The sequence below is a fragment of the Myotis myotis genome, unplaced genomic scaffold (genome assembly GCF_014108235.1).
Source record: "Myotis myotis isolate mMyoMyo1 unplaced genomic scaffold, mMyoMyo1.p scaffold_m19_p_14, whole genome shotgun sequence".
Taxonomy (NCBI): domain Eukaryota; kingdom Metazoa; phylum Chordata; class Mammalia; order Chiroptera; family Vespertilionidae; genus Myotis; species Myotis myotis.
The window spans coordinates 48,101,924-48,128,464 of NW_023416318.1; the positions used below are offsets into that span (position 1 = coordinate 48,101,924).

Sequence of the window (26,541 nt, forward strand, 5' to 3'; positions counted from 1 at the left end):
TGATCACATAAGAACTATGGATTTTGTTTTATTTCCTTTCAATATTTTGTAACATTACGAGCATTTTTTAAATTATAAACTCAAATATTTTTATAAGCTACATGATACTCCATTTTATAGTAGTGCTGTATTACCTTTGTGGGACAGTTATGCAGTTAATAATTTCAGGATTGCAAGCAACACTACTGCAAGTATCTTTGTACATAAAGGTATTTTATATTTAGTTTTTATTTTTAGGATTGATCATCAGAGTTGGGGAGATTGGTTCAAGAAGTAGATGCACTGATATAGATATGATGCCAAATTGCTTTCCTAAAGGATTGTAATTTTAAAATGTGTTCTTGTGTTTGTTAGAGGTAATTTCCTTCTTAGAGCCTGTTTACTCTTAAAAATCTACCATACTTGGATATCTTAGGTTATAGGTTACTGCAAATTAAAAGTAACCTAATTAGAAATATTAGAAGTGGTACTATAACTTTCAAGTCAAGTGATGCTTAACCTGACAGCAAGGCAGGAGGCTGGAATACTAACAAGACAAACACTGAGCACCCGAAGAGCTTCACAAAGTTATCAATTCTTTCTTTTGTTTTTAAGATTTTAAAAATTGATTTTGAGAGAGAGAAACATCCATGTGAAAGCAAAACATCAGTTGGTTCCCTCCTGCATGGCCCTAGTGGGGATCCATCCCAAAAACCAGGCTTGTGCCCTGACCCGGAATCGATCCAGCAACCTTCCAGTGCATGGGTTGACTCGTAATCAGCCAAGCCACACTGGCCAAGGCAGTGTCCATTCTTTCTAGAGTAGTCTATAATGATGCTCTTGATGATGATTCATATTTTTCCAAATACAATATTAGGGAAAGAGGGCTAGAGAGATAGAAATATCAGTGAGACCGATTGGCTCCTGCACGGCCCTTAGTGGGGATTGGGCCCCCAACCCAGGCATGTGCCCTAACTGGGGAATCGAGCCAGTAACCTCTTGGTTCATGAGTTGATGCTCAACCACTGAGCCACACCAAAGAACTTTTGAATACATTACCTCTTTGACCTTCACAACAGATATAAGTAAATTAAGATTTAGGGTCCTAACGGGTTTGGCTCAGTGGATAGAGCGTCGGCCTGCAGACTCAAGGGTCCCCGGTTCAATTCTGGTCAAGGGCATGTACCTTGGTTGCGGGCACATCCCCAGGGGGTGGGTGTGCAGGAGGCAGCTGATGGATGTTTCTCTCTCAACAATGTTTCTAACTACCCCTCTCCCCTCCTCTCTGTAAAAAATCAATAAAATATATTTTAAAGAGAGATTTTTTTTAAAAAAAAGAAACTTAGAAATCAAAGATGTTTAAAGTAGACTATACTAAGTCATTAGTGTGTCATCCTATATAATCCTATATAATAAAGAGCTAATATGCAAATGGTCGTCAAGCCCTCCTGCCCTCACGCAGGGGCCAGGGGACCTGAGGCCTCGCCCCCCACCCTAGAGCCAGGGGACCTGAGGCTGTGCCCCCCACCTGACAGGCTTGATGGGGGACCTGAGGCTGCGCCCCCCGCCCTGCGGGGCTTGACGGGGGTGGGGCTGGCCGGGTCTGGGTGGCCGCACGGGTGGGTGGGGACTTGACTCTGGGTCCTGTGGTGCGCCCCAGACTCTGACAGGAGGGAGATTTTCATATACATTTTACTAATTTTCTTTAATATCTGACACTTCTGTTATAGAGAAAGGGCAAATAGCAATATTAAAATACCTCCTCTAATTCCTTTTTAATGTGCATGAGTTTCGTGCCCTGGGCCACTAATATTATGATAAAGAATTTAGATTATATGTTACAAAATGATAGGACATATTCCGACTAAGATTTCTTACCTTGATAATTGGGGGTATATATGTATATAAAATTTTATGTATATGTGTATGTGTTGTGTGATAAAAGAATATTTTGATCTTAAACTGGGTTTTGCTTTAAAACTCAGTGTCATGACGGTATGGCTAGAAATATTTATTATAGTGGATATTGAATGTACATGTAAAGTAGTTCTACAGATATTATAAAATTCATAATACAGTGTTGAAATTTCTGCTTTAAATGGGCTTAGGTATTTTAAAGAAATTAAGAGGAAAAAATAGTCTTCTGTACTTATGTACATTCTTCCATTTTTGGTGCTCTTTATTCCTTCTTGATCATCTGAATTTCCATCTGGTATGTTCCCCTTTAGCCTGAAGAATTTCTTTTAAAGCATTTCTGGAGCTAGAAGTCTGTTGTAATGGATTTTCTTTTTATTTAAAAATGTCTTGCCGAAACCGGTTTGGCTCAGTGGATAGAGCGTCGGCCTGCGGACTGAAAGGTCCCAGGTTCGATTCCGGTCAAGGGCATGTACCTGGGTTGTGGGCACATCCCCAGTGGGAGATGTGCAGGAGGCAGCTGATCGATGTTTCTCTCTCATCGATGTTTCTAACTCTCTATCTCTCTCCCTTCTTCTCTGTGAAAAATCAATAAAATATGTTTAAAAAAAAAAGTCTTTGTTTTAGCCTTTGTTCTTGAAAGTTATTTCCATCAGATAAAATTCTAGTTTGGCATTTTTTTCTTCTTTCAGCACTTTAAAGTCTGGTCCTTTATATTCTGGTCCCGATTGTTTCTAGTGCATAGTCAGTGATCATTTATATAACTTTCCCCTTTCTGTAATGTTTTTTCCTCTAGCTCTTTTCAGGATTTTATTTTTATCTTTGGTTTCCAGCATTTTTATTAGGATGTACATGGGTATGGGTTTTTCCTATTTATCTTGCCTAGGGTTCATTGGTATCTTGAATCTGCAAATTTTGCTTTCATGAAATTGGGGGGAATTTGTGGCTATTGTTTCTTCAAATAATTTTTCCACCTAATTCTCTCTTTTTCTCTTTCTTCAGATTGGAAATCTCTATTGATCTGACTTCAAATTCATTAGCCCTTTATTTCCAATCTGCTGTTAAGTGCATCCAATGACATTTAAAATGTATTTATTTATTTATTTATTTATTTATTTTCAGTTTTAGGGTTTCCTTTTGGTTCTTTCTATAGTTTTGCTTTGCTGAAATTTTGTATTTTTTCTTTGATTAGTAGCATGTTTTTTTTCTTTTATCTCTGAACAAAGTTATAGTAGTTGCTTTAAGATCTTTGCTAATTCTAACCCCTGGGTCATCTTGGGGTTGGTCTTTATTAATGGAGTTTTTTGGTATCTATATATGTCTAATAATTTTGGGGGGTTTTGTTCTTTTTTTCATGTCTAATAATCTTGGTTTGTGTTCTAGACATATTTTACATTGAAAATGCTCAATTCTATGGAGAATATTGGTTTCTGATTGTTTTTGTTTTCATGGGACTCAAACTCTGTGACTTCTATGGTGGTCAGCAGCAGATATTTTGTTCTTTTCACCTTAATCGGGCTGCTTGGAATCTATTCCACATGTGGAGTATAGAGATTGTCTAAAAATCTGAGCAGAATTTGGTTGCCTCCTTTTTAAGACTTCCCTTCTTAGTTTCCAGCTGCTCTTTTTGTTCCAAACTCTGTTACTTGGATCTTCAAGCCTTTAAGACTGGGTTGTTTATAGGGATTTCAGTTATTTTATTTATTTATTTTAAATCATAGCTTTATTTTTGTTTATTTTGTCCAGAGTTTATTGTTATCTCTAGGAGGGTTTGTTTGGTTTGGTAGGAGCTACTCCTCCAATTACCATAAAACATATCAGGCTAATTTAAACTCTTTGAGAACAGTGGTCATATTTTAACTCAGTGTTTTCTTTACAAAATCTTACACATTGCCCTGGCTGGTGGGGTGTAGTCCTGTGCACTGAAAGTTTCTGGTTCAATTTTCCCAGTATGGGGTATACAGGAGGCAGCCAATGGATGTTTCCCTCTCACATCTCTGTTTCCCCCCCCCACCCCCCACCCCCACCCCCAAAAAAGAAAAATCTTACACATTGAAAATGCCCAGTAAAAGCTTATTGAACTAATGGATGAATGAAATGTTGGTTGTGTGAGAACTGTTGGTGAACCAGTTTTCCTAACAAGTTAAGAGAAAAGAATAGTTATTTGCTGCCACATATCTTTTTCTTTTTTTCCATAAGACACCCAAAACATTTTTTAATGCCCTTCTGGTACCACGAAGATCCTGAGGATCTTTATTTCAGTGTTATCAAGTAGTACAGTATAGAGATTAACAAACATTACAGTCAGTGCATTTCATGGGTCCGCTGTGTCATTTTAACCCTGAACTTTTTTTTTAACTTTAGTTTATTTTTCATTTAATAATTATTTATTGTTGAAAGTATTACATATGTCCCCTTTTTCCCCGTTGACCTCTTCTAGCCACCCCCCCCCCCCCCGACCTTCACCACTGCCCTATTGTCTGTGTCCATGGGTTAAGCATACAAGTTCTTTGGTTGATCTCTTACCACCCACCCACCCTCCCCTCCTTCTCTCTGAGGTTCAACAGTCTGTTCCATGCTTCTATGTCTCTGGGACTGTTTTGTTCATCAGTTTATTTTGTTCATTAAATTCCACATATGAGTGAGATCATGCAATACCACATATCTTTGATACAATATCTGTTCAGATCTTTTGCCCGTTTTAAAATTGGGCTATTTATTCTCCTTATTTTTAAAAAGTTTTTCATATATTCTGGATACAGATACTATATTGGATATGTGATTTGTGGATATTGTTCTTCTAGTCTATGATTTTATTTTTCGTGCTGTGTGTGTGTTTCTATTGAAGGCAAAGATAGTTGGAAATTTTGAAGAGGAGAGATTTGGTTTAGAAATATGAATATGGAGGTGAGGGTCCTAAGAATATACATATATTTCTCAAAGTAATTAGAGTTGAAGAGATTGCTCAGAAGAAAGGATAGAAAAGAGAGTACTTTGGATAGAATAGTAAATGAACACTAGCATTAATTTATGAGTTGAGGTGACAATTAGTCTGTGAAGAAGCAACTGGACACATAAGAAAGTAAAAAAGAATTATATGGGACAAAATAGCAACATAGAGCAGTATTACAGGAAGGAAGGAGTGCTTTGTAACATAAAAATGCTATGGAATTTTAGAGAGAGATAACTGACTGGAAAAAATAACAGGATTATATTGTAAGGCCCAAAACTTTGAGGGCTATGCATTTATTTTAGGCTTAAGTGCTTTTCTCCAGCAATATTTAACACTATGAGGCAAGGGCCTTTGACTCAAGAACATATTCATTGTCATATGAAAGATAAAAAGCAATTTCAACTATGTTAGAAGTGGAAAAAATAAATACATATTTTAGTTTGTGTTTGAGAGGGATGGAAAGGAATTCTTAAGAAAACGAGCATTATAATTACAGCTGATTAATTTATGCATTGCTTTGAACTATATCATCACTAAAGTAATTTTAGTGAAGTTTTTTTATTGAAATGAGATCTACAAATAATGAAATGCTGAGGAGTTTTGAAAAACCTTAACTGAAAGATGTAATGCAAAATAATATTATAATAGGAACTGCAATATAAAAAAAAGATAACTACACTTTAGTACTTGAGCTCGCTTCCTCTCTGCTCTTTATTTTCCTTCTATTCTTTTGCTCAAGAAACTAGTAGGTTTTCTTTTCCCACACAATTTTAAAAAATATTTTTTTATTGAGTTTAGGGAGAGAGAAACATCGATGAGAGAGAAACATCAACATTGATCGGCTGCCTCCTGCACCCCACACTCTGGGGATCAAGCCTGCAACCCAGGCATGTGCACTGACCGGGAATTGAACTAGCCACCTCTTGGTGCATGGGGTGACACTCAGCCACAGAACCACACTGGCCAGGCTAGCACACAGTTTTTAATGTAGATGGCTGTCATGTGCTCTGTTTAGGAAAACCTGTCTTCATAGAGAAATCTGTTCTTGCCCATCTCAACTCATGCTAACATCAGTAGTAACTAATATGATATAAAAATTAATATAAAAATAGTTGATGCAGTCCATTATTTAAATTTTTCTTTCTACTAATTCTGTTTTTGTTATTCAACAGGTTTGATTTGTGGATGAAATGAATCATGATTTTCAAGCTCTTGCATTAGAATCTCGGGGAATGGGAGAGGTAAATATTTATGAATGCTAAGAATGTATATTTCACTTTGATTATTTGAGCCATTTAGCCTTTTTTAACTGTAAATCTTGAAATTAGTGGTTAATGGTGTAGGTTTTTAAAACCTCCGATTATACACTTATGTAGTTGTGATTTTCAGCTTTTTTTGTGTGTGAGGTATGTGTCCAGTTGATTGGTTAAATAATGTGTTATATTTTGTAATGAATCATAAATACTTTGCTCAGAAAAGAGTCTTCTTGATTCTTGTCCTTCTGTTTTATATATGTATGCTGTTTGCGTTAGGCATACTAAATTGTTCACTATTTTCTCTTCCAAAAATCTCTCCTTGTTTGCTGTTTGCTTAAAAAAAACTTCTAATCCTCGACAAGACTCTGTTGGAAAAGATGCTCATCTATTGTCCTTTTGCTGTCTGCAGTGGAATTATACTTCCTCATCTGACTTCTTACAGATCTTTATATATACTTTATTATATTACTGGTTAGTTTATTGTTTTATATTAGTCTCCTTAGTAGATTGATAGCTTCAAATGATTAGCACACAGTGGGTATTCTAAATTTATTAATGCTTTTTATCAGTCCTGTTAATCTGTGACTTGGGGGATCCCACTTAATCTCATCATTATATTATTTAAGGCATCAAAAATACTTAGTTTTCCATTTACCTAATGAGTATTTAGAAAATCTTAATTGTTGATGAAAACCCTGTGGTCACATCTTTATTTTGTCATGTTCTATAGTACTAACATAGTGTGAACTTTGATAAGACAAAATAATCGTGAACAGACCTAAGATGTGTAATTAATTGCTTGCTCCTGGAGATTATTTTACTTTGGTAGATTAGAGGCCTTCCTGAGACTCACTCCATCCAATGCTGTGCTCTTCAGATGCAGAAAAAGAGTCCAGTCACTCCTCTGGACCACAAGAGGGCACCCTGCAGCTAGCTAACCCTCCCCTTCTCCAGAACAGCGTTTTCCAAAGAGTTTGTCATTTTCAGAGGACTGATTTAAGGGTGAGTTAAGGTGCTTAAGCATGAGTATTGCCAAAGTAAACTTGTTAGTTCAGTGCATAACGTAAAATTCTGGGCCCTAAAAAAATTTGAAAAAGGGAATAATCCTTTAGTTAGAACTACAGTTTCACGACAATGCAGTGGAGTCTGCTTAGGCATTACTTACCCTGTGGGTGAATAAAAAGAAGCAGTTGAAAGGGGCTTTTGTTTTTTCCCCTGCTGCTTGTTTTCTTTGGTCTTTAGAAAGCAGAATAACATATCTTAAAAGCAGGGTTGAATAATATTTCAGTCTAGTCTGTGACAAACTTGAACTTAAATGATTTTTAAGAGCAAGTAAAGTCACACCTTACCTTAATTCTATTTAGACATACCCTCCTCCCAGCACTTTACTTCCCAAGTCTACATTATGTATATATTTACAGATTGGCTCTTTTTTTTCTTCATTTCTAAATAGTATTTGTAAATCCAAAGATATCATTGCTGTTTTTTAAAAAAAAGTCATAATAATCAGAACCAGTAGTTGAAAGAGTTTAGTTAGTTATTTGGGGATGGAGGAGGGATATTTGAGGTTTATGGAAAGAGAGGAGCGGGGATGAATAGTATGTTAAATGATCTAAGCTTAAATCTAGGCTTTCTGAATGGAAATGTCAGAAATGCAGAGTAAAAGTGGCTAGGTTTAGACTTCCTGCTTTTTTGGTGGCTAGCAGCAGGTTAGTGCTTCTGTGACCTTCATCTAGTAAAAATGTATTTTTAAATAAGCTGTTACTCACTAATTAAGTGTTTTTCTTAACAGTTTACCAACTAATTCTGTTACCTCCAAGAGATAGCTAAGAAACCTACCCAGGTTTCTGTCTCTGGGTTCTCTCTCCCACAAGTCTTTCTATCTTTCCTCATCTCACAGGCAGCAGGGAACCTTCTGGGATTTCCTTCTTTGCCTGTCTCTCTCTCACCAGTCTTCTCCTCCTTTCCTGACAGGTGAGGTTTTTTGTTTTTGTTTTATCCCAGAATTCACTCATTTTAATAAATAAAAGCAGCCTTAAATTTCTGGTTCTTGAGTTTTCTAAAATTGCTTGTTATTTTTTTAATGTGACATCCTTTTTTAATGGATTGGCCTATTCTTGACTTTTTCTTTAAAAAATAAAGTTGTCCTTATTATGTCTTAAGTTGTAAACCTCTAATATACAAAGCACTGCATTACATAGAGACCTATTTGCATATGTATTGGTTTTTGTAGATCATGCCCATCATCAGAAGGGTAGTTTCTTCTAGTTATTCATTCACAAATAGAAACAGGTTTGTATTCATTCGTAAACTCATTCCATTTTTTTTTCATAGCACATTTTCATCAAAAGACCTACCTATTTGTGTTATGTCATATGACTTAAAAAGAGCAAAGCTAATCCATGTAGTGTTTTCAAACTATACTGCAGAGGCATATACCTATTTTATATATGTATATATAATGGAAACCAGCTATTTCAAATAGTTTTTAAATACCTGAGCATAATTTCATCTGCATAAATTCCTATCTTAATTCTATCTTAAACTTTATCCACTATAATAAATACCCACATATGGGCCGAATATCATAATAATATCTTAAACTGTTTTATTCATTATATCTAGTGGTGGCCTATTATTGGAAATTTCAGAGACATTGATGGATTACACTATGCTTAAAAAGAACGATCTTCTGTGGTAGTTGAATGTAAAACAGTACCTTAGAATTAAACAGATGGGTTTAAATTTTAATGCTTCGATCTACTATGTATATACAGGGTGGGGCAAAAATAGGTTTACAGTTATATGGAAATTAATATAATTAATAATAATACATGCATAAACTGTTAATCTTATTAGCAACTGTAAGCCTCCTTTTGCCTCACCCTGTGTTAAAAGATTCATATTTTCAGTAATGAAGATACCTAATATTTATGTGTCTACTATGTGCTAGATGCTGTTCTAAGCAGCTATGTTATTTCATTCTAGCCTCATAAAAACTCTTTGACGGTAGCTTTATTATTATTCTTACTTTATCGATGAGGAAACTGAAGTTCGAAGTGGTTAATTTTATGGACCAAGACTATTAATAGTGCTTAAATGGCAATTTGAACTTATGAGTGCCTTGACTATTTACAATACCTCTTCATATTGGAAGTAACAACATATGGTAATGTTTACTGGTGACATTAAGGGATATTAGAAATGGAGAACATTTGGGGAAATAGTATGATTTTAAAAAATGAAGAAGTATTGATATCTTTTTACTAACAGAAAAGTCCTAGTAGGGAATTACTTTGTGTCTTTCTTGTTCTCTACACACTTAGTTATTAACATCTTAGTTATGCCTATCTTGTATGAACTTCTATTATAGTCACTTTACATTCTAATTTGCCAAGACAGTCCGGATATATATCTGTCTTCATGGCATAATTATTAATAACACGAACACCTCCTTTCTCAAAACTGTCCCAAATTGGATGTTATATGAACACCTTAATTTAAAACACCATAATATAGACACATGGCCTTTAAATCCTTAGAATTATGTTAATTTTGTTAGTTTGGTCATTTTACATAACAAATCTGACGTCTAAGTGCCCTCATAGTATATACTAGCTGGAGTGTATTTATTTTGAGACAGTACCCTAGAATGTTGACTGATTTCTTTGGGGATGGAGAGGGCAAGCTATAAATGCTTCTTTAAGAAAATAATGGAGGACCATGGAGGGATGAATTTGTATGTCTACTCAATCATTTCTGAGTTGGAAGGACAGACAAGCAGGTTGACAAATACTGAGTTGTCTGACCTTGGTTTAAAGCTTTTGTGAATTATGGAAATACGGAAGTGGTATGGGATAATGTATCTTACAGATCTTCAAGATCTCTTAGCCCTTGTTTTCTGTAATGTGTTATTACAGTAAAAGAGTCTCCAGGGGCAAATCTCTATTTTTATTGCAGTTTCAACCAATGTAGCAAGGTAATCTTTTCTTTTTTTAACTGTTCTATCTGGAATTGTTGCCTTTCTGTATATTTAGTCCTTTGAACTTACTTTTGGTCACAAGCTAGTAGTTTCTCCAAAAGTTTGACAGTGTCTAAACTGTCACAGAAAGCTGTTTCTGGAATGTTGATAACAGCCTTTGCTAGAAGTATTAATATTATTAACTACTAAATTCTTTTCCTGTGCATGATAACTTAGAAATGGTTGCAAAATGAAAAGATATACACAGCACAGTGCTTGGCAAAAAGTAGGCACACTAGATTAGTGCTTGACATAGATCCCCCCCCCCCCCCATTTGTGCAGTTTGCATTTTAAAGCAGTGCTCTATGACTAAATCACTAAACTGAACCTTACCCAGAAGACTTTGAAATACTCTTCTAAAGAGATTCTGTTATTTCTAATATCTCAGAAGATAAGTTTGTTTTAACCACTTCTATGTCTGGGATAAATGTTTCTATTAAGGTGTTATAACTTTATTTTCAATTTTTCATTTGAAACATTTTTCTTCATGAAGTGTGGGATAAGAACATGTCTTTATTCTCTGACCATTTGTCATTTTTCTTCGTGAAGTGGCCTATTTATACAGTGTTTTTAAGGGATTAACTTGGGTTTTTACTATGAGTAAGTGTTCATTTTAAATATATTAAGTACAGTGCTTTAGTATTGTATTACTAGCTTTGTTTTTTGTTTCCATATTTACATGAAGCTTCTGTAATGAGATTTTTAAAAATTGAAGGAACAGAGATTATTTTATTGGGATCCTCTTTAGAGCAGATTATTGTCTAAATTTTAAATACATATTATTTGCAACCCAGGAAATGCAAACATGCAAAAACTTATTTTTTTAATAGCAGAAGTTAGTTTCCTTTAAAATTAAAAATTAAAAAATACATATCTGTAGATTAGGAACATGCCCAAGTTGAATTTTCCCCTTTCTCTTCAAAGCAGCTTCTCCTGTGTTTTGTGTTTTTTGTTTTTTCTTTTTCTTTTTCTGTTTTGGTCAATAGTACAACCATTTACCTTGTTAACCAAATTTTAAAGTTTTATCTCTTTTATCAACCCATCCTCATTTGCATTTATATTTTATTGATTCTCCTAAATGTTTCCCAAATCCATTCTATTTTCTCGCTTCTTTCTGACATACTATTTCAGTTCTTGTCATGTTCACCCTGTTGTAATTCTCCAAACTGATTTCCTTGCCTATAATCTAGAATATCTCTATTCTTACAATGTGCAACTTGAGTTGTTTTCTAAACACAGTGTCACTCTTGCCAACCTCTCTTGATTCTCTTTGGTTTTAATGTAATATGCAGTTTCTTTAGTATGTCTTTAAGGTTTCTCATAATCTGACCTAGATATCTTTATCAGCATCAACTTTGACCTTCCTGCATCTGTTCTTCTATCTCACACACTATTCCACACTCTATGCATCTTCTCAAGTTGTTCCTTTGTTTATGATTTACTTTGTCTTCCTCACCTTCCACATACACTTTGAACCCCCAACACACACAATTTTATCTCTCAGACCCAATTCAAGTTTTACTATTTATTTTATTATAGTTAATTTTATGTTTCTGAACTCTCTGTAGATAAGGTCTCCATGCCTTTAAGGAGGCAAACACGAATAAGTATATACATGTTTAATTCTGAGCATTGAAAGATTGGGCTGAGACAGATGATAGCCTTTCAAATGGTTTAAAATGCCAAATGCATGTCTCAGAAAACCAGTCTGTTCTTTTTAAATAAACATATTTCCAGCCCACCTCCTGACTGTCAGGAAAGGTGAGGAGAGACCTGAGATGAATATTAAAGCATGGTTAGGAATTGGCCAGATGTACATTTTGAGTAATCAGTGAATAATTGTATCAATATAACTTTTATGTGCTGTGTATGTTGCAATATAGGATAGATAGAGCACAGGACTTTGAAATTGTTATCTCCAAAGTATTTGAGGATCTTTTCTGTGTATCTCTCCCATTATCTATAGCTTCCTGATTTGGAATTGATAGGTTACTAGGATCAGGACCTTGGAAGAGTTGTGAAGTTCACTTCCATTGATTAAGTGAAGTAGGAATGAAAATAATGTTTTCCATCAAGGAAGCTGTAGGATAGGAGGTGAACCAAGGGCAGTATTTGGAAGTAAAGGCAAATTTTTTATCACTGTAGATATTTTTATTGTATTACCTATATCTTAGAAATTTAGTAATTTTTTTGATCAATTTATAAAGAAAATCACATGACATTCAACCAATATGTGTTTTGAAAAATGTTAAAAATCAGGAAAAGTCAGATGTTGACTTTGATATAATGTTTAGGACTAGAATTATTAGAGCCAGTACTCAAATATAAGTAGGAAGTTATTTTTTTATTGAGACAAATTAGGTAATAGGTCACTCTGAATTTTCATTGAAATTAACTTGTACATATTAGTGGTAAGTTTGCTTTCCTCTACATATTAGTTATTTGTAATTAGAATAAAATTTAAATGTAATATTTTTCTCCCCCAAATAGCTTTTGCCTACCAAAAAGTTTTGGGAACCTGATGATTCAACAAAAGATGGACAAAAAGGCATTTTTCTTGGGGATGATGAATGGAGAGAGACTGCATGGGGAACTTCTCGTAAGTTTGTGATATATGTGTGAGAATTATTAATTTATTTGACTTTTTAAAAACCCTGCCTACTCCCAGGCAATAGTTGGAGAAAATTTGTGATGTCTTGGTTGAAGATTTCATTGATCATTATAATGCACATTTTCAGGTGTAAATTGATCCTTATCTAATCATCCACTTATTGACTAGAAGTGCTTGTCACAATAAGATTTACTAAGTTTTTCTTTGAAGTGAAAACTGATTATAGAATTCTGAATTCTCATTAAAATAGAGGATGCATTAACCATAGAAATTTTAAATCGTATTATAGGACAGTGACAGATTTATCTAATTGCAGCCTAATCCAGCTTTATAAGACAGTAGCCACACCCAAAAAGAAAGTAAACTTCCTTAGTAAGATAGAATTCCCAGAAAGGGAGCAGACTGAATTTTTAAAAAATATATTTTTATTGATTTTAGAGAGGAAGGGAGAGGGAGAGAGCAATAGAAACATCATTGATGAGAGAGAATCATTGATCGTCTGCCTCCTGCATGCCTCCTATTTGGGATTGAGCCTGTAACCTGGGCATGTGCCCAATCAGAAATCAAACTGTGACCTCCTGGTTCATAGGTCGATGCTCAACCACAGCCACACTGGCTGTGCCTTTATTTTTTTTTTTAATTTTAGTTTTATGTGTACACCATAAGTGGCTAGACAATCATGTACTTTACAAGTACCCAACCGATATTTCAAGTACCAAACTGGCACCGTACATAATTATTACATTAATGACTATATTCTCTCTGCTGTACTATACATTCTCAGGACTATTTTGTGACTACCAGTTTGTGGTTCCCCATCCCTTAACCTTTTTCACCCAGCTCCCGAATTCCTCAGTCTATTCTCTGGCAATTAATACTCTACATTTAAAATGGAAAAAGGAATGAAAGCCTTGGCCAGTGTGGCTCAGTTGGGTGAGCGTCTTTCCATTCACTAAAAGATTGCCAGTTCTATTTCTGGTAGCACACATGCCCTGGCTCAGTGGGCTTGATCCCCAGTAGGGGGTGTGCAGGAGGTAGCTAATGAATATTTCTCTCCCTTTATCTCTCTGAACTCAATTAAAAAACATATTTAAGAAAAAGATTGAAAGCTTTGGTAACTACTAATTTAGACTAAATTTTCCTAAAAATAATGAGAATTTTCTTTGAGTTTAACCAGTGAGCACTACCAGTTTATGGTAGTGCTTGATCTGTACCTTTTCCACCAGTTTCACCAGCCAGTGGTAATGTATTCTCAAACCAATAAATGAGATTTGATCTTTTGCCTCAAGGAATTCCCCCCCGCCCCCGATTTTAACATATATTAGATTGATCTCTTAATTTAAATTATTCATTTATTTGGACCGGGATACATTTTCCCCCTAAAAGGCACTTATACTTTGCTAGAAATCACATGTGCTTGAAAACTGATAGACATGCTTTGATTTTTGTTTTGGGAGTTGAATGATAACTTTATTTACCAGAACCAGATATTTTTTAAAGCATTCCAAAGCAAAGCATCTTGAGCACATTTGTTCCTGATATTTCTAATTTATAATTTTAGTTAATTCCTTATATCACTCTCCCAATTTTTTTAGTTATATGGATAAAATTTTGAAGAGGAATATTAGTTTTTAGTAGTAGACATGAGAAATAAATGGAGTTATATTTACTGAAAAAACTTTATTGAATTCCAAGCATGTACAAATAAGAATAACATTCCTGTTCTAAAGGAATTGTTGTTCTAAGAAAGATTATTTCCATGACTGCAGGAGACTGTCATATTTCCTTCTCAGCTGAACTGAACTACTTGTGATTGTTAATTTCATTTTGTTCTGGAACTTCCAGATCTTTGAACATGCTGGTTTCTCTTAACTGAAATGCTCTTTCCACCCCCATCTTCACTTTTATTTTTTCCCCACTTTAATTCTTGCCCTTCTGATTAGAGTTTACTCTAAGACTAAAAAAGATTGATGCCCTTTTCTTCCCTTCTAATAATAATCTGGATTGTTTTTATTGAAGCACTTTTACTCTGTTATGATTGCCTTCTATTAAGCCTATAATATCTTTGAGGGTAGGGACTGTCTTGTTTGTTCTTTGATACAACAGGCAGTAAATCAGTATTTGAACTGGGTAAATGAATGGGTGAATGATCAAATAAAAAATATGGCTAAATTTCTCATGGATAAAGATATTAAAATAGAAATGTTTTCATATGGTTTAACAAAAGTAGCAATCATTTAAAAATTATTACAGTTAATGAAATAAAGACTAGGTACTTCTGTGATAGTTCAGCCACTTAAGGACTAGACCTCATATTGAGTATTGAACATGTTCACAAAAAAGCCATAGGTAGCAAGAGCCTATTGGTTCCTTTAAAAACCTTTTTTTTTTTTTTTTTGCAAATGTATATGAATGTTGCCTCAAATGTTTTATTATATTTGTATTCATTTGCTCTCAGAGCTTAAGTACTGCCTTTTCTTTTGTCACAGAAATATTTAGAAAGGGTATTCGTACCAGATGGATAATTTTTTGTTAATCAAAAATAAATGGAAAACTTTTAAACTAGAAGGGACTTTTTAAAATACCCTTTAAGTGATACTTAAGTTTTTTGTTTTGTTTGTTTTTTGTTTTGTTTGTTTTTTAAACATCTTCAATACATAGTTTTTACACCAAGAATAGGAAATTCTGTGTTACTACTTAGTTTTTATACCAAGAATAGAAAATTCGGTGTTACTACTAGTTTGTGCTATAAACACAAACAATAAGTTTGTGTTTATAGCAGTATTGCCATGTGTTCTGCATCTGTCCAGTACATAACAGTAAGCTTGAGAAGTGCCTCTGCCAATTTAGGAACAGTTATCTTTATTCTAGAATTTATCCCTAAAGGTTTTTGTCTTGAATTGTTATGAATCACCAAAATAACTTCTTTTTCAATTACAGTTGGCATACAGTATTAGTTTTAGGGGTACAACATAGTGATTAGACATTTATATAACTTACAAAATGATCTTTCCAATAAGCCTAGTAGTACCCATCTGATACCATATGTACTTATTATATTACTAGAGGCTCGGTGCACGAATTCGTGCACAGGTGGGGTCCCTTGGCCTGGCCGGTGATCAGGGCCGATTGGGGCCAGTTGGCCAGGGAGGGACTTCGGGAGGGCTCCAGGGCGTGTCTGGCCCTCTCTCCTAATCCTTATCAGCCTGACCCCAGCAGCAAGCTAACCTACTGGTTGGAGCATCTGCCCCCTGGTGGTCAGTGCGCATCATAGTGACTGGTCAAGCGGTCAACTGAATGGTCGACCGATTGGTCAAACACTTAGCATATTATGCTTTTATTATATAGGATTATTCATTATATTCCCTATGCTGTACTTTATATTCCCTATAACTGTTTTTATAACTGGTAATTTGTACATCTTAATCTCTGTACCTTTTCCACCCATTTCCCCAGCCCCCCTCCCATCTGGCAACCATCAATTTAAAGGACCTTCATTTTTTAATGTTTATAGGCAACTGAGCCTTCAGATTGTTTCTCCATTGACCTTTTTTGGTTGACATATTTAAAACAAAACATAAAACTTCACATAGGCTTTTACCTATTTTTTTTATCAAATGGCTCTTTTTATCTGGATTAAGACATGTGCCCAGTAAGTCTCAGCAGAATGAAGAGCTTTTCATAAAGATTGTAATAACATTAAAAATAGAACAGTATACTGATTTTTCTTATTTTAGTGTATTAATTTGTGTAAGTTTATTCAGTTAATTTAAAAGTACAAATATGAAATTGTGTTCTTTCTTCCAAACAGACCATTCACTATCCCAGCCTATTATGGTACAGAGAAGATCTGGACAGGGTTTTCATGGAAACAGTGAAGTAAATGCAATACTGTCTCCGCGATCAGAAAGTGGAGGCCTTGGTGTGAGCATGGTAGAATATGTGCTAAGTTCTTCTCCTGCTGATAAATTGGATTCTCGATTTAGGAAGGGGACTTTTGTAAGTATTTTGAATAAAGAAATATTTAATAATTGTTCAGTGGTTATTTGGTTATCTTTAAATCAGTTTATTTTTCTGGCCCTTCCTAGAGCTAAAGGAAATTGTGTAGCTAGCTATTAGTGCTCATCTTCTTCTCTTGGCCACTTCTTGAAATATATGAAACAGTAGAACTCCTGAGAATATTTATATTCTTAACCATGTTACAAAAATGAAACCATATTAATTACAATACATAATTTGCAAGATTAAAATTGCTTATTTGTGGTAGAACTTGATCTGAAAGTAAGTAAACAAAATCATCTCTGCATTAAGTAGAATTTTAATCTCGTTTGTGGTGTTACCGCTTATTCAGCACCGCTATAGTTAAGGTTGCCTTAGCCCTTCTGTTATAAATCACTGGTTTGCACTCAATTTTTTGGCCTTTGATAAATTAGTTGAATACAAAATTAAAGTAAGATTCAATGTTTTTATTGTTTACATGCACCATAGTGTAGTTCGAGGTCACCTTATGGTGCTCTTTTTTGTGTGTTCTATTAAATATTCAGAATCAAACAGATTCTTTTTCCTCAGGGCACTAGAGATGCTGAAACAGATGGACCTGAGAAAGGAGATCAAAAAGGCAAGGCTTCTCCATTTGAGGAGGACCAAAACAGAGATCTTAAACAAGGAGATGATGATGATTCTAAAATAAATGGCAGAGGTTTGCCAAATGGAATGGATGCCGATTGCAAAGATTTTAAGTAAGATTTTAACTTTCTCAAGAAGAAAAGCGTATCTCTTTAGGGATTATTACTACTAGTTGATGTAACTGATGTAGACATTTTTCCAGTTTGGGTTTATTTTATTTCCCTTTGTACCTTGTGTTACTCTGGAGGAACATTTAATTTTTTAAATAAGAAATATTAGTTAATGATTATGAGCCATTTTTAAAAACAATTCTTAAAAATATTCTCTCATCTAGTGCATTCTATTGAAGGCGTTAATGTTAGAAGCTACTGTTATCTTTCTAAATTTTAACTTTTTCCTTTCTGCTAAAGTTTAGTGGATTTCAAATTTAATATGTGATTTTTCCTGGCAGACTTCTTGGGGTTGCTCTTTTTTTTAAAATATATTTTATTAATTTTTTACAGAGAGGAAGGGAGAGGGATAGAGAGTTAGAAACATTGATGAGAGAGAAACATGGAGATCAGCTGCCTCCTGCACACCCCCTACTGGGGATGCGCAACCAAGGTACATGCCCTTGACCGAAATCAAACCTGGGACCCTTCAGTCCACAGGCCTATCCACTGAGCCAAACCAGTTAGGGCTTGGGTTGCTCTTAAGCACCTTTCTGTGGAGTTTCCTATTTTTATCCCTGTTTTGTGTTTCCTACCTCCAATTTAATTCTTAATCTTGAAAATGAGGAAACATAATTAGCTCTTAGGATCTGTGACCTTTATATGAGTTTGTGTTAATACTTAACATTCCTGAAATTGGCAAGTGGGGAGCATATTAGAGGCTTCAAAAAGTTAGCTTTCAGCCCAATTCTATAAGTTGTAGCTTTTTAGTTGTCTATTTATGGCAATTAAACAAATATTTCTTCTAACCTTTGATTAGGTGGTGCACCTTTGTCTAAATATTAGGAAGTTGTTTCTTTGTAATGATTTCCTATACTTTATACGTCAATAATCAGATGCTTTGGGGCCTGTCCCTGAAAATGAGCCATTTCTTTGAGATTTTCTGAACCGTGGAATCTCAGTTAACTGAGTGTAGGTACATGTGGGTTTTACACTCATTGCCTTAGTCATCAAAATCAGAGAAACAGCCGAAACCGGTTTGGCTCAGTGGATAGAGCGTCGGCCTGCGGACTGAAAGGTCCCAGGTTCGATTCCGGTCAAGGGCATGTACCTGGGTTGCGGGCACATCCCCAGTAGGAGATGTGCAGGAGGCGGCTGATCGATGTTTCTCTCCCATCGATGTTTCTAACTCTCTATCTCTCTCACTTCCTCTCTGTAAAAAATCAATAAAATATATTTAAAAAAAAAAAAAAATCAGAGAAACAAGGGCTCTTTAAAAGTGTCATTTTATTTGTCCTAAGTGCAAAAAAGCATCCAAAACCAGGAAACCTCTTTTGATAAGAAATAAATTTAATGCTAGTCAATTTGTTTTAGAACCGTATCCTGATTTTGCTCTTCTGCTGTTACCTAAATTTTGGTCAAGGGCATGCATGTAAAACTGAATTGATTATAAACCCCTCAGAGTATACATTTATAATTGAAGTGTTAATACACCATTAACTATAGCAAGAAAAGAGCACCACTGATAGCACATGACTTTTTTCCTATTGTATCCTGCACTTTTTGCTAAATTAGAGTTGTTTTGTATAAGAGGTTATACTTTTCCATATTAACATGAATTTACATTACAGTGTAAAAGTTTTTTTATATATATATTTTATTGATTTTTTACAGAGAGGAAGGGAGAGAGAGAGAGAGTTAGAAACATCGATGAGAGAGAAACATCGATCAGCTGCCTCCTGCACATCTCCCACTGGGGATGTGCCCGCAACCCAGGTACATGCCCTTGACCGGAATTGAACCTGGGACCTTTCAGTCCGCAAGCCGACGCTCTATCCACTGAGCCAAACCGGTTTCGGCCAGTGTAAAAGTATTTTAATCTAATAGCTGTGGCCATATGGTCACTGCTGCATATCATTAATATGTACATTAACTGATAAGTCATCAATATATACATTATCAGAATAGAACTGAAACGAATGAAAAAACTATAGCAAACTGTCTTATTTTTTTAATTGGCTGATTTTAAAGAACATCATTTCAGTCTCACTCCCCTCCTCCATATATTCTGAATGATAAATAAACCTTTGGAATAGTCACATGAAAAATTAGGTATGCATAAAGCGGAAAGGAATTTGAAATTTCTTCTAATATTATATGGACAATAGTTGATCTTTAAATAAAATGTAAGTTCACCTAAATATCTGGGAAATCATTCTTATAATTCAGTAGTTACTTTGTAAAATGTTCTGTATGTGTTAGCAAACTTACCCCAATGTAAAATACCTGATAGTGGGGGACAGTTACATAGGTGTAACAACTGGCATTGAAAGCTAGGTAAAATAATTATTGCCATTTATTTAAGCACTTATATATGAACATACTGTGAACTCATTGTTCCTCAAAACAAACTTATTTCTTGTACGGGGAAAGGATCTTATTTAAAATATTTCAGAGGGAAGATGGGGGTGGATGGGTGGGTAGGGATTAACCAAAGAACTTATATGCCTATATGCATATAAGTGGACACATACAATAGTGTGATGAGGGGCCAGGAGGGAACTGCTGGGGGGGGAGGGGGTCAGTAGGGAAAGAAAGGGGAAATCTGTAATACTTTCAACAATAAAGATAAATTTAAAAAATATATTACTGTAGAAAAACAGACTATAAATGAGGATTCATTATGTCTAGAAGTAAAAAGAAAGTTTAGACGATGAGAGATGTTGATTTTATAAAAAGTCATTGCTTAAAATTTAGTCCAGTGTTAATTAATTTCTTGGGGAAAGTTAAGGAGGCTAGTCGGTAGAAAAGCAGTTTTGACCAGTGTCACACATTTTCATTTCTTTCTGACTTAATTAAACTGGAGCAGTTTGGTGTTATAAAGATTATGCCAAATTGGGGAGCTGCCATGGGTGGGGATGGGGGAGGTTTACAAATAGTTTTTGGTTTGTTCCTCTTACTTGGAACCACAGGTCATCTCTAGTTTGTTCAGTAAAGAAACTGAGGCCTGGAAGACAGGCCAGGAGTAAGGAAGGTGTTGTCACTTATAGTTGGCTCTTCCTATACCTACTATTCATTTTGTCTATGTTTTGAGAAAAAGAAATTAGGTAGTCTGAGCCTAAATTGTGGTATTGGCCAGTTTTCTTATCTATAAAATTGAGTTATATCTTTATGCTATTTAAATTGGAAAGAACATTCATTAATAATTTTTATAGCTAAAACCATGTCAGTTCTTCAGAAGAATTTAGTTTAGACAGACAAATAATATTTTAAAGTAAAATGGTTGGTGACCTGGGATGCCTAATTTGTCCTCTCTACTTTACAACTACGTGTTTTTTATGATTTTCCTGCTTTCCCATTTCAATTTTTGAGTTGTTACTTTTACTCATAATGTCTTTCTGTTTTCTTTTATAGTCGTACTCCTGGAAGTCGTCAAGCCTCTCCAACTGAAGTAGTTGAGCGCCTGGGCCCCAATACTAATTCCCCAGAAGGATTGGGCCCTCTTCCTAATCCTACAACTAATAAACCACTTGTTGAAGAATTTTCAAATCCTGAAACTCAGAATCTGGATGCCATGGAACAAGTTGGTCTGGATTCTTTACAGTTTGACTATCCTGGTAATCAGGTACCAATGGACTCTTCAGGAGCTACTGTAGGCCTTTTTGACTACAATTCCCAGCAGCAGGTAAGCATGCCCCTCCTTTACAGAGGCTCCTCTTAACTATGTACTGGTGTGTAGCCTGAAGTGCTAAGAGGCATTAACATGAATAATAGGGGTGCTATGGAACACTTCATGTTTTATTGAATAAATGTTTTTGTAGTTGAGAAAGTTTTTTACCTAAGTGTGTAAAATATTCTGTTCACAGTTTTCTAAATAGAAATGTAATGCTTTGAGACTAATTTTTGTATTAAATATTTCCCCTAATAGCTCTTTCAAAGGACTAATGCATTAACAGTTCAGCAGTTAACTGCAGCTCAACAGCAGCAATATGCATTAGCCGCAGCTCAGCAGCCACATATAGGTGAGTTTTTATAAGTTACCATTTTGATTAGACTCAATCCTGTGTTAAAGCATTTAGATGTTTTTCCTTTTACTGAGTGTTATTTCATTACTCTTTTAAACATCTCATTGAGATCATCAAAGATTAATAGATTACATGGCAGGAGTAAAGATTTACTAGGGAGAACTGTTTCTGATTATTATGTGTATCCTTGGTTATATAAAAATCTAATTTGGTGAAAGATGTCAGCAAATAATTTTATTTCACCATGTGCAGTTGAGAGAGTCAAACACTTGGAAATTCCATTGAAATTATTTGTATCCATTATCAAATCAGAATGTTTATTTTTTTGTAAAAATATTTTTTTATTGATTTCAGAGAGGACATAAGAGGGAGAGAGAGAAACATCAATGATGAGAGAGAATCATTGATTGGCTGCTTCCTGCACACCCCACACTGGGGCTCGAGTCTATAACCTGGGTATATGCCCTTGACTGAAGTCGAACCCGGGACCCTTCAGTTCGCAGGCTGACGTTCTAGCCACTGAGCCAAACCTGCTAGAACAGAATGTTTCTTTTTTTTTTTTTTTTTTAACTGCCATACATTCTTTTTTTTTTTTTTTTAATATATTTTATTGATTTTTTTACAGAGAGGAAGGGAGAGAGATAGAGAGTTAGAAACATCGATGAGAGAGAAACATCGATCAGCTGCCTCCTGCACATCTCCCACTGGGGATATGCCCGCAACCCAGGTACATGCCCCTGACCGGAATCGAACCCGGGACCCTTCAGTCCGCAGGCTGACGCTCTATCCACTGAGCCAAACCGGTTTCGGCCAGAATGTTTCTTTTTAAAGCGGTTTAAAAATAGAAATCCTAAGAAAAAATTTAAAGGTATTTTATTCCTTCATTAAGGTTTTGGGACTTTTAGTCTTTTTTTTTCCCCCCCAGAGAGAAAAGCGGGGCGGGGGGGACAGAAACATTACTGATGAGAGAGAATTATTGATTGGCTGCCTCCTGCACGCCCCACACTGGGGACTGAGCTCACAACCCGGACATATGCCCTGACCTTCATGTTAGGGACTGTGACCTCCTGGTTCATAGGTCAATACTCAACCACCGAGCCACGCCAACTGAGCAACCTTTAGTCTTTAATGTGAATTATTAAAATGACATATTTGTTACTACTAGAGTTCAAGTATGTGCTGTTTGTGTTGGGTTTTTTAAAGGTTCCCCAGCTACACTTTACATAATTATAGTATAGTACCAAAACCAGGAATACGACATAATAAATGTGTGCATGTATAGTTTTATGTCATTTTATCACATGTAACCATTTTATGCCTATCTGATTTTGGCTAACTTTGATTTATTTCCTGGTTGGAAAAGTGAAAACTCTGACAATCAGAATCTCTGTTTCAGAAATGAAGAAACTTTTAATATATTGTTAAATGCCCAAGAATTTAAGTACATTCTCCTTCTCCATCCCAAATTCAAAGTAGAAATGTTTTTATTTAATGACGAAAATCATACTTTACATTTTCATTCATTATTTCTCCCCCTTTTAAATACAGCTGGTGTATTCTCAGCAGGCCTTGCTCCAGCTGCATTTGTGCCAAATCCATATATTATTAGTGCTCCTCCTGCAGGGACTGATCCATATACCGCAGCAGGATTGGCTGCAGCAGCAACACTAGCAGGTAACTTATTGTTCATCCTTGTTGCTTATTATGGATTTAGTTTTAATCTTGGTTTAAGCTTTATTTTGGTCTATTTGGGCAATTTGAAGTTCCTAGGAACAACTGAAACGTTTATACAAAATGAGCTGAAGTTTCCAGAAGTTAGTTATTTATTTATTTATTTATTTATTTATTTATTTATTTATTTTTATTTCAGAGAGGAAGGGATAGAGAGAGATAGAAACATCAATGATGGGAGAGAATCATCGATCGGCTGCCTCCTGCACGCCCCCCACTGGGGATCGAGCCCACAACCCAGGCATGTGCCCTTGACCAGAATCAAACCTGGGACCTTTCACTCTGCAGGCTGATGCTCTATCCACTGAGCCAAACCACTAGGGCCAGAATTTATTTTTTAACTGTAATGCTACAGAAGAAACATAAGCCTGATAATTTTCCTCCTATACATAATTGATTTACCTTTTAGTTTTTTAGTTTCAGAAATCTTACATTGCCAAACAAATCTTCATTCTTGTGGCCAATCCCATTCATTACCCACAGAGACAATGTAAATTAAAGTTACTTCTCAAAAAATAAACTGGGTTAGTGTTGTAAAGACCCACATCAGGGAAAGTATATGTTAAAGTGCTTCTGCATTCTTGAATATGAGTATGTAAAAGTAAAGTTTATTTAGCAATATTGAAATTTGCAAGTAAGTTGAGGGACAAAAGATGGGGTGGAGTTACAAAGAACTTCTTAAAAACTGTGAAACCTTGAAACCACCACTCAACTGAAATAAACACCAAAACTATATAGTGTTACATGTCAATTATATCACAATAAAGCTGGGGGGATTTTTTTTAGAAACTGAAGCTGTATTTATTGCTCATTTAAGTAAGGAAGAGTTGCGTGCTTGTCAGGCACAGTCTCTCACTCAGCAAAGTAATTTGCTGCTCTATAGGAGTTTGGGGGGAGGGGCGTGTTTTAGGTTGACTTGATTACAAAGACAGAAATGAATTTGTCTTAAGCGTGGTTTATGTTGGTTATCAAGGAAGGCACAGGGTGATGTCAACCACAGAAGTGTGTTCACTGGAATGAGAACAGTCTTTGCTGAGGAGTTTGGGGACTTTTTTTTTATTCAGGAGTTTAAGAAGTGGAAAAAATTGTTAATTTCATATTGTTTAATATCTTAGTTTGCTGACTGAAACTGATCTATCACATTGAGTAGTTTTTGGTCTATATCTGCATGTGATTCCATAAGCATGTCAGTTTTTTTGGTGCCATTTAATTGGATGTTAGTGTGTAAAGTGCTGGTATATCATTCATACAGAAATCATTAATCTATGGAACTGAAAGAAGCAACTTTAAGAGGTCATTAGTTTTGAGATGCACATGGTAGGCATTCTGGACTTCGGCTTTCTAAGACCAGTGCTATCTAGCAGAAATATAGTGTGAGCCAGATAATGTAATTAAAATTTTTCTTGTGGCCTCTTTATAGAAATAAAAAAAAGATGAAATTAATTTCAATGATATGTTTGATTTAGTCCAACATATCTAAAATAATTTCAATATATAATCAACATTTTTAAAATTATTAATAGATATTTTTCCCTTTTTTCATGCTAGCTCTTCAGAATCCGTGTTTATTTATACTTACAACACATCTCAATTTAGGCTATCCAACTTTTAATTATTAGATAGCCACAAGCTATTAATAGCTGTTAATGGCTTCTGGATACCGTTTTGAACAGAGAGGTTCTTGGTAGTTGTCTGACTCTTAAAAAATCTACAAATTAGATACACTAAATTCCATATCAGTGGAACATGTTTCTTAGTCAGGAATCATGACACCTTGCTTATTAGTTTAATGATGGGCTTATTGTACATGATGCTATTTACTTTCTAGGGATCAAACATTGTCTTGAATTAAGTAAAAGAGAGTAATTCTATTTTTCTTAGTTTGCTTTCTTATGTTTGTGTTCCTCTGTGCTCATATTAACTAGTTTTTTCTTGCCTTGACTCACTAGTCCCATTTTCCTAACCACATAAACACTGTTTTTGTGTGATTTTCAGTTGCCTTGTGAGAATTGTGACTAAGTCTACTTTAAATATGAAAAATATTTTAAAATTCAAGGTTTGCGATTCAAAAATAGTTGTGGCAAGCTTGGTACCAGAATGTTCCTTAGTTTTATATTATAGATTGCAAATCAGAAGATGAGTGTCTAGTTTATTTTCATAATTCTTTTCAATAGTCAGAAAATATTTTTAAGAGAAGTAATGAATTGAGAATAGAGGATCTTACAATTCTTTGGTGAATAATGTTTTCTAATTAACTTGTTTGTCAGTATCAAACCCATAAACTGGCATTTAGTGAATGTTGGATAGTTAACTGTCCTGTTAATTCATTGGTCCTCTTAAGTTTAGCTTCACGTTTCTCCATTAAGGCCACTGCTGTTGCTCTTAAATATTCACTCTCTCTCTCAATAATTAATGTTTCAGTGAGACTTTCTCCCTAATAGAATAAGCAAAAGTAAAAGGGTATAGTAGGTGTAAGTGGATACAGGATTATAAGGACATCTTCTCTAAGTCTTAAATACCCCTTTTATGATCTAGCGGTGACTGACCTCATTTATCTATAAAATGTAGTGACTTTCCCCCCCTTTTTTTTTCTTTTTGTGTGTGTGTGGGGGATGTGAGGTTTAGGTCCGGCAGTGGTTCCACCTCAGTATTATGGTGTTCCATGGGGGGTGTATCCAGCCAATTTATTTCAGCAACAAGCTGCAGCTGCGGCAAACAACACAGCAAATCAGCAAGCCGCATCTCAAGCTCAGCCTGGACAGCAACAGGTATAGGCCTGCCTTCATTCTGTTAATATCTGAAGCGTCTCTGAAGTTGTATGAGCTCTTTGTGTTCAAGATGTGTGTCTTTTCTCTTTATTTTCTTCAATATGTGAGATGCATATATCTGATTGCCAGAAGTAGGTTTACTGCGCCATTGTGACATTCTTTTTAGTTAATAAAGCTATTTTAATAATCATAACCTGCATGTCTTTTTCCATACAAACAACTGTAAATCTACTTTTGTCCATACCTGTGTAGTTAGTGCACAAGTCTCGATTACATGATTTTTTTCTAATCTGTAGTCTATGAATTTAAAGATTTGCTTGTATTTCAGTTGTACATTTCTGTTGAAACCTCTAGCAATATTACATTTTTCTTTTCAGTTCCTAAAGTGTGCTAATAATGTTCCTATCAAAATAATTGTCACTTCAATTTTTTTCAGTTTTCTTCTGGATATTTAAATTACTATTTTAAGTATTAACTTAATATAGTTCTGACCAGAAAAAGAAGATTA

At 35.1% G+C, this 26,541-nt stretch overlaps 1 protein-coding gene across 13 annotated transcripts in view; it reads left to right on the top strand.

Moving 5' to 3' along the window:
- Positions 1–26,541, top strand: part of PUM2 (pumilio RNA binding family member 2) — a 67,888-nt gene that overhangs the window by 8,182 nt on the left and 33,165 nt on the right. For 4 of the 13 annotated variants that reach the window (XM_036335249.1, XM_036335256.1, XM_036335257.1 and 1 more), the window contains exons 2-9: positions 6,019–6,087; positions 12,614–12,722; positions 16,546–16,733; positions 17,304–17,473; positions 20,924–21,194; positions 21,438–21,531; positions 23,083–23,208; positions 25,891–26,033. In XM_036335249.1, the coding sequence (XP_036191142.1) occupies positions 6,037–6,087; positions 12,614–12,722; positions 16,546–16,733; positions 17,304–17,473; positions 20,924–21,194; positions 21,438–21,531; positions 23,083–23,208; positions 25,891–26,033 (1,152 nt within the window). In that variant the 5' untranslated portion in view covers positions 6,019–6,036. Of the gene's footprint in view, positions 1–6,018; positions 6,088–6,913; positions 7,105–8,002; positions 8,077–12,613; positions 12,723–16,545; positions 16,734–17,303; positions 17,474–20,923; positions 21,195–21,437; positions 21,532–23,082; positions 23,209–25,890; positions 26,034–26,541 lie in introns of those variants that run through there. The other 9 variants (XM_036335251.1, XM_036335252.1, XM_036335248.1 and 6 more) reach the window with 7 other exon arrangements.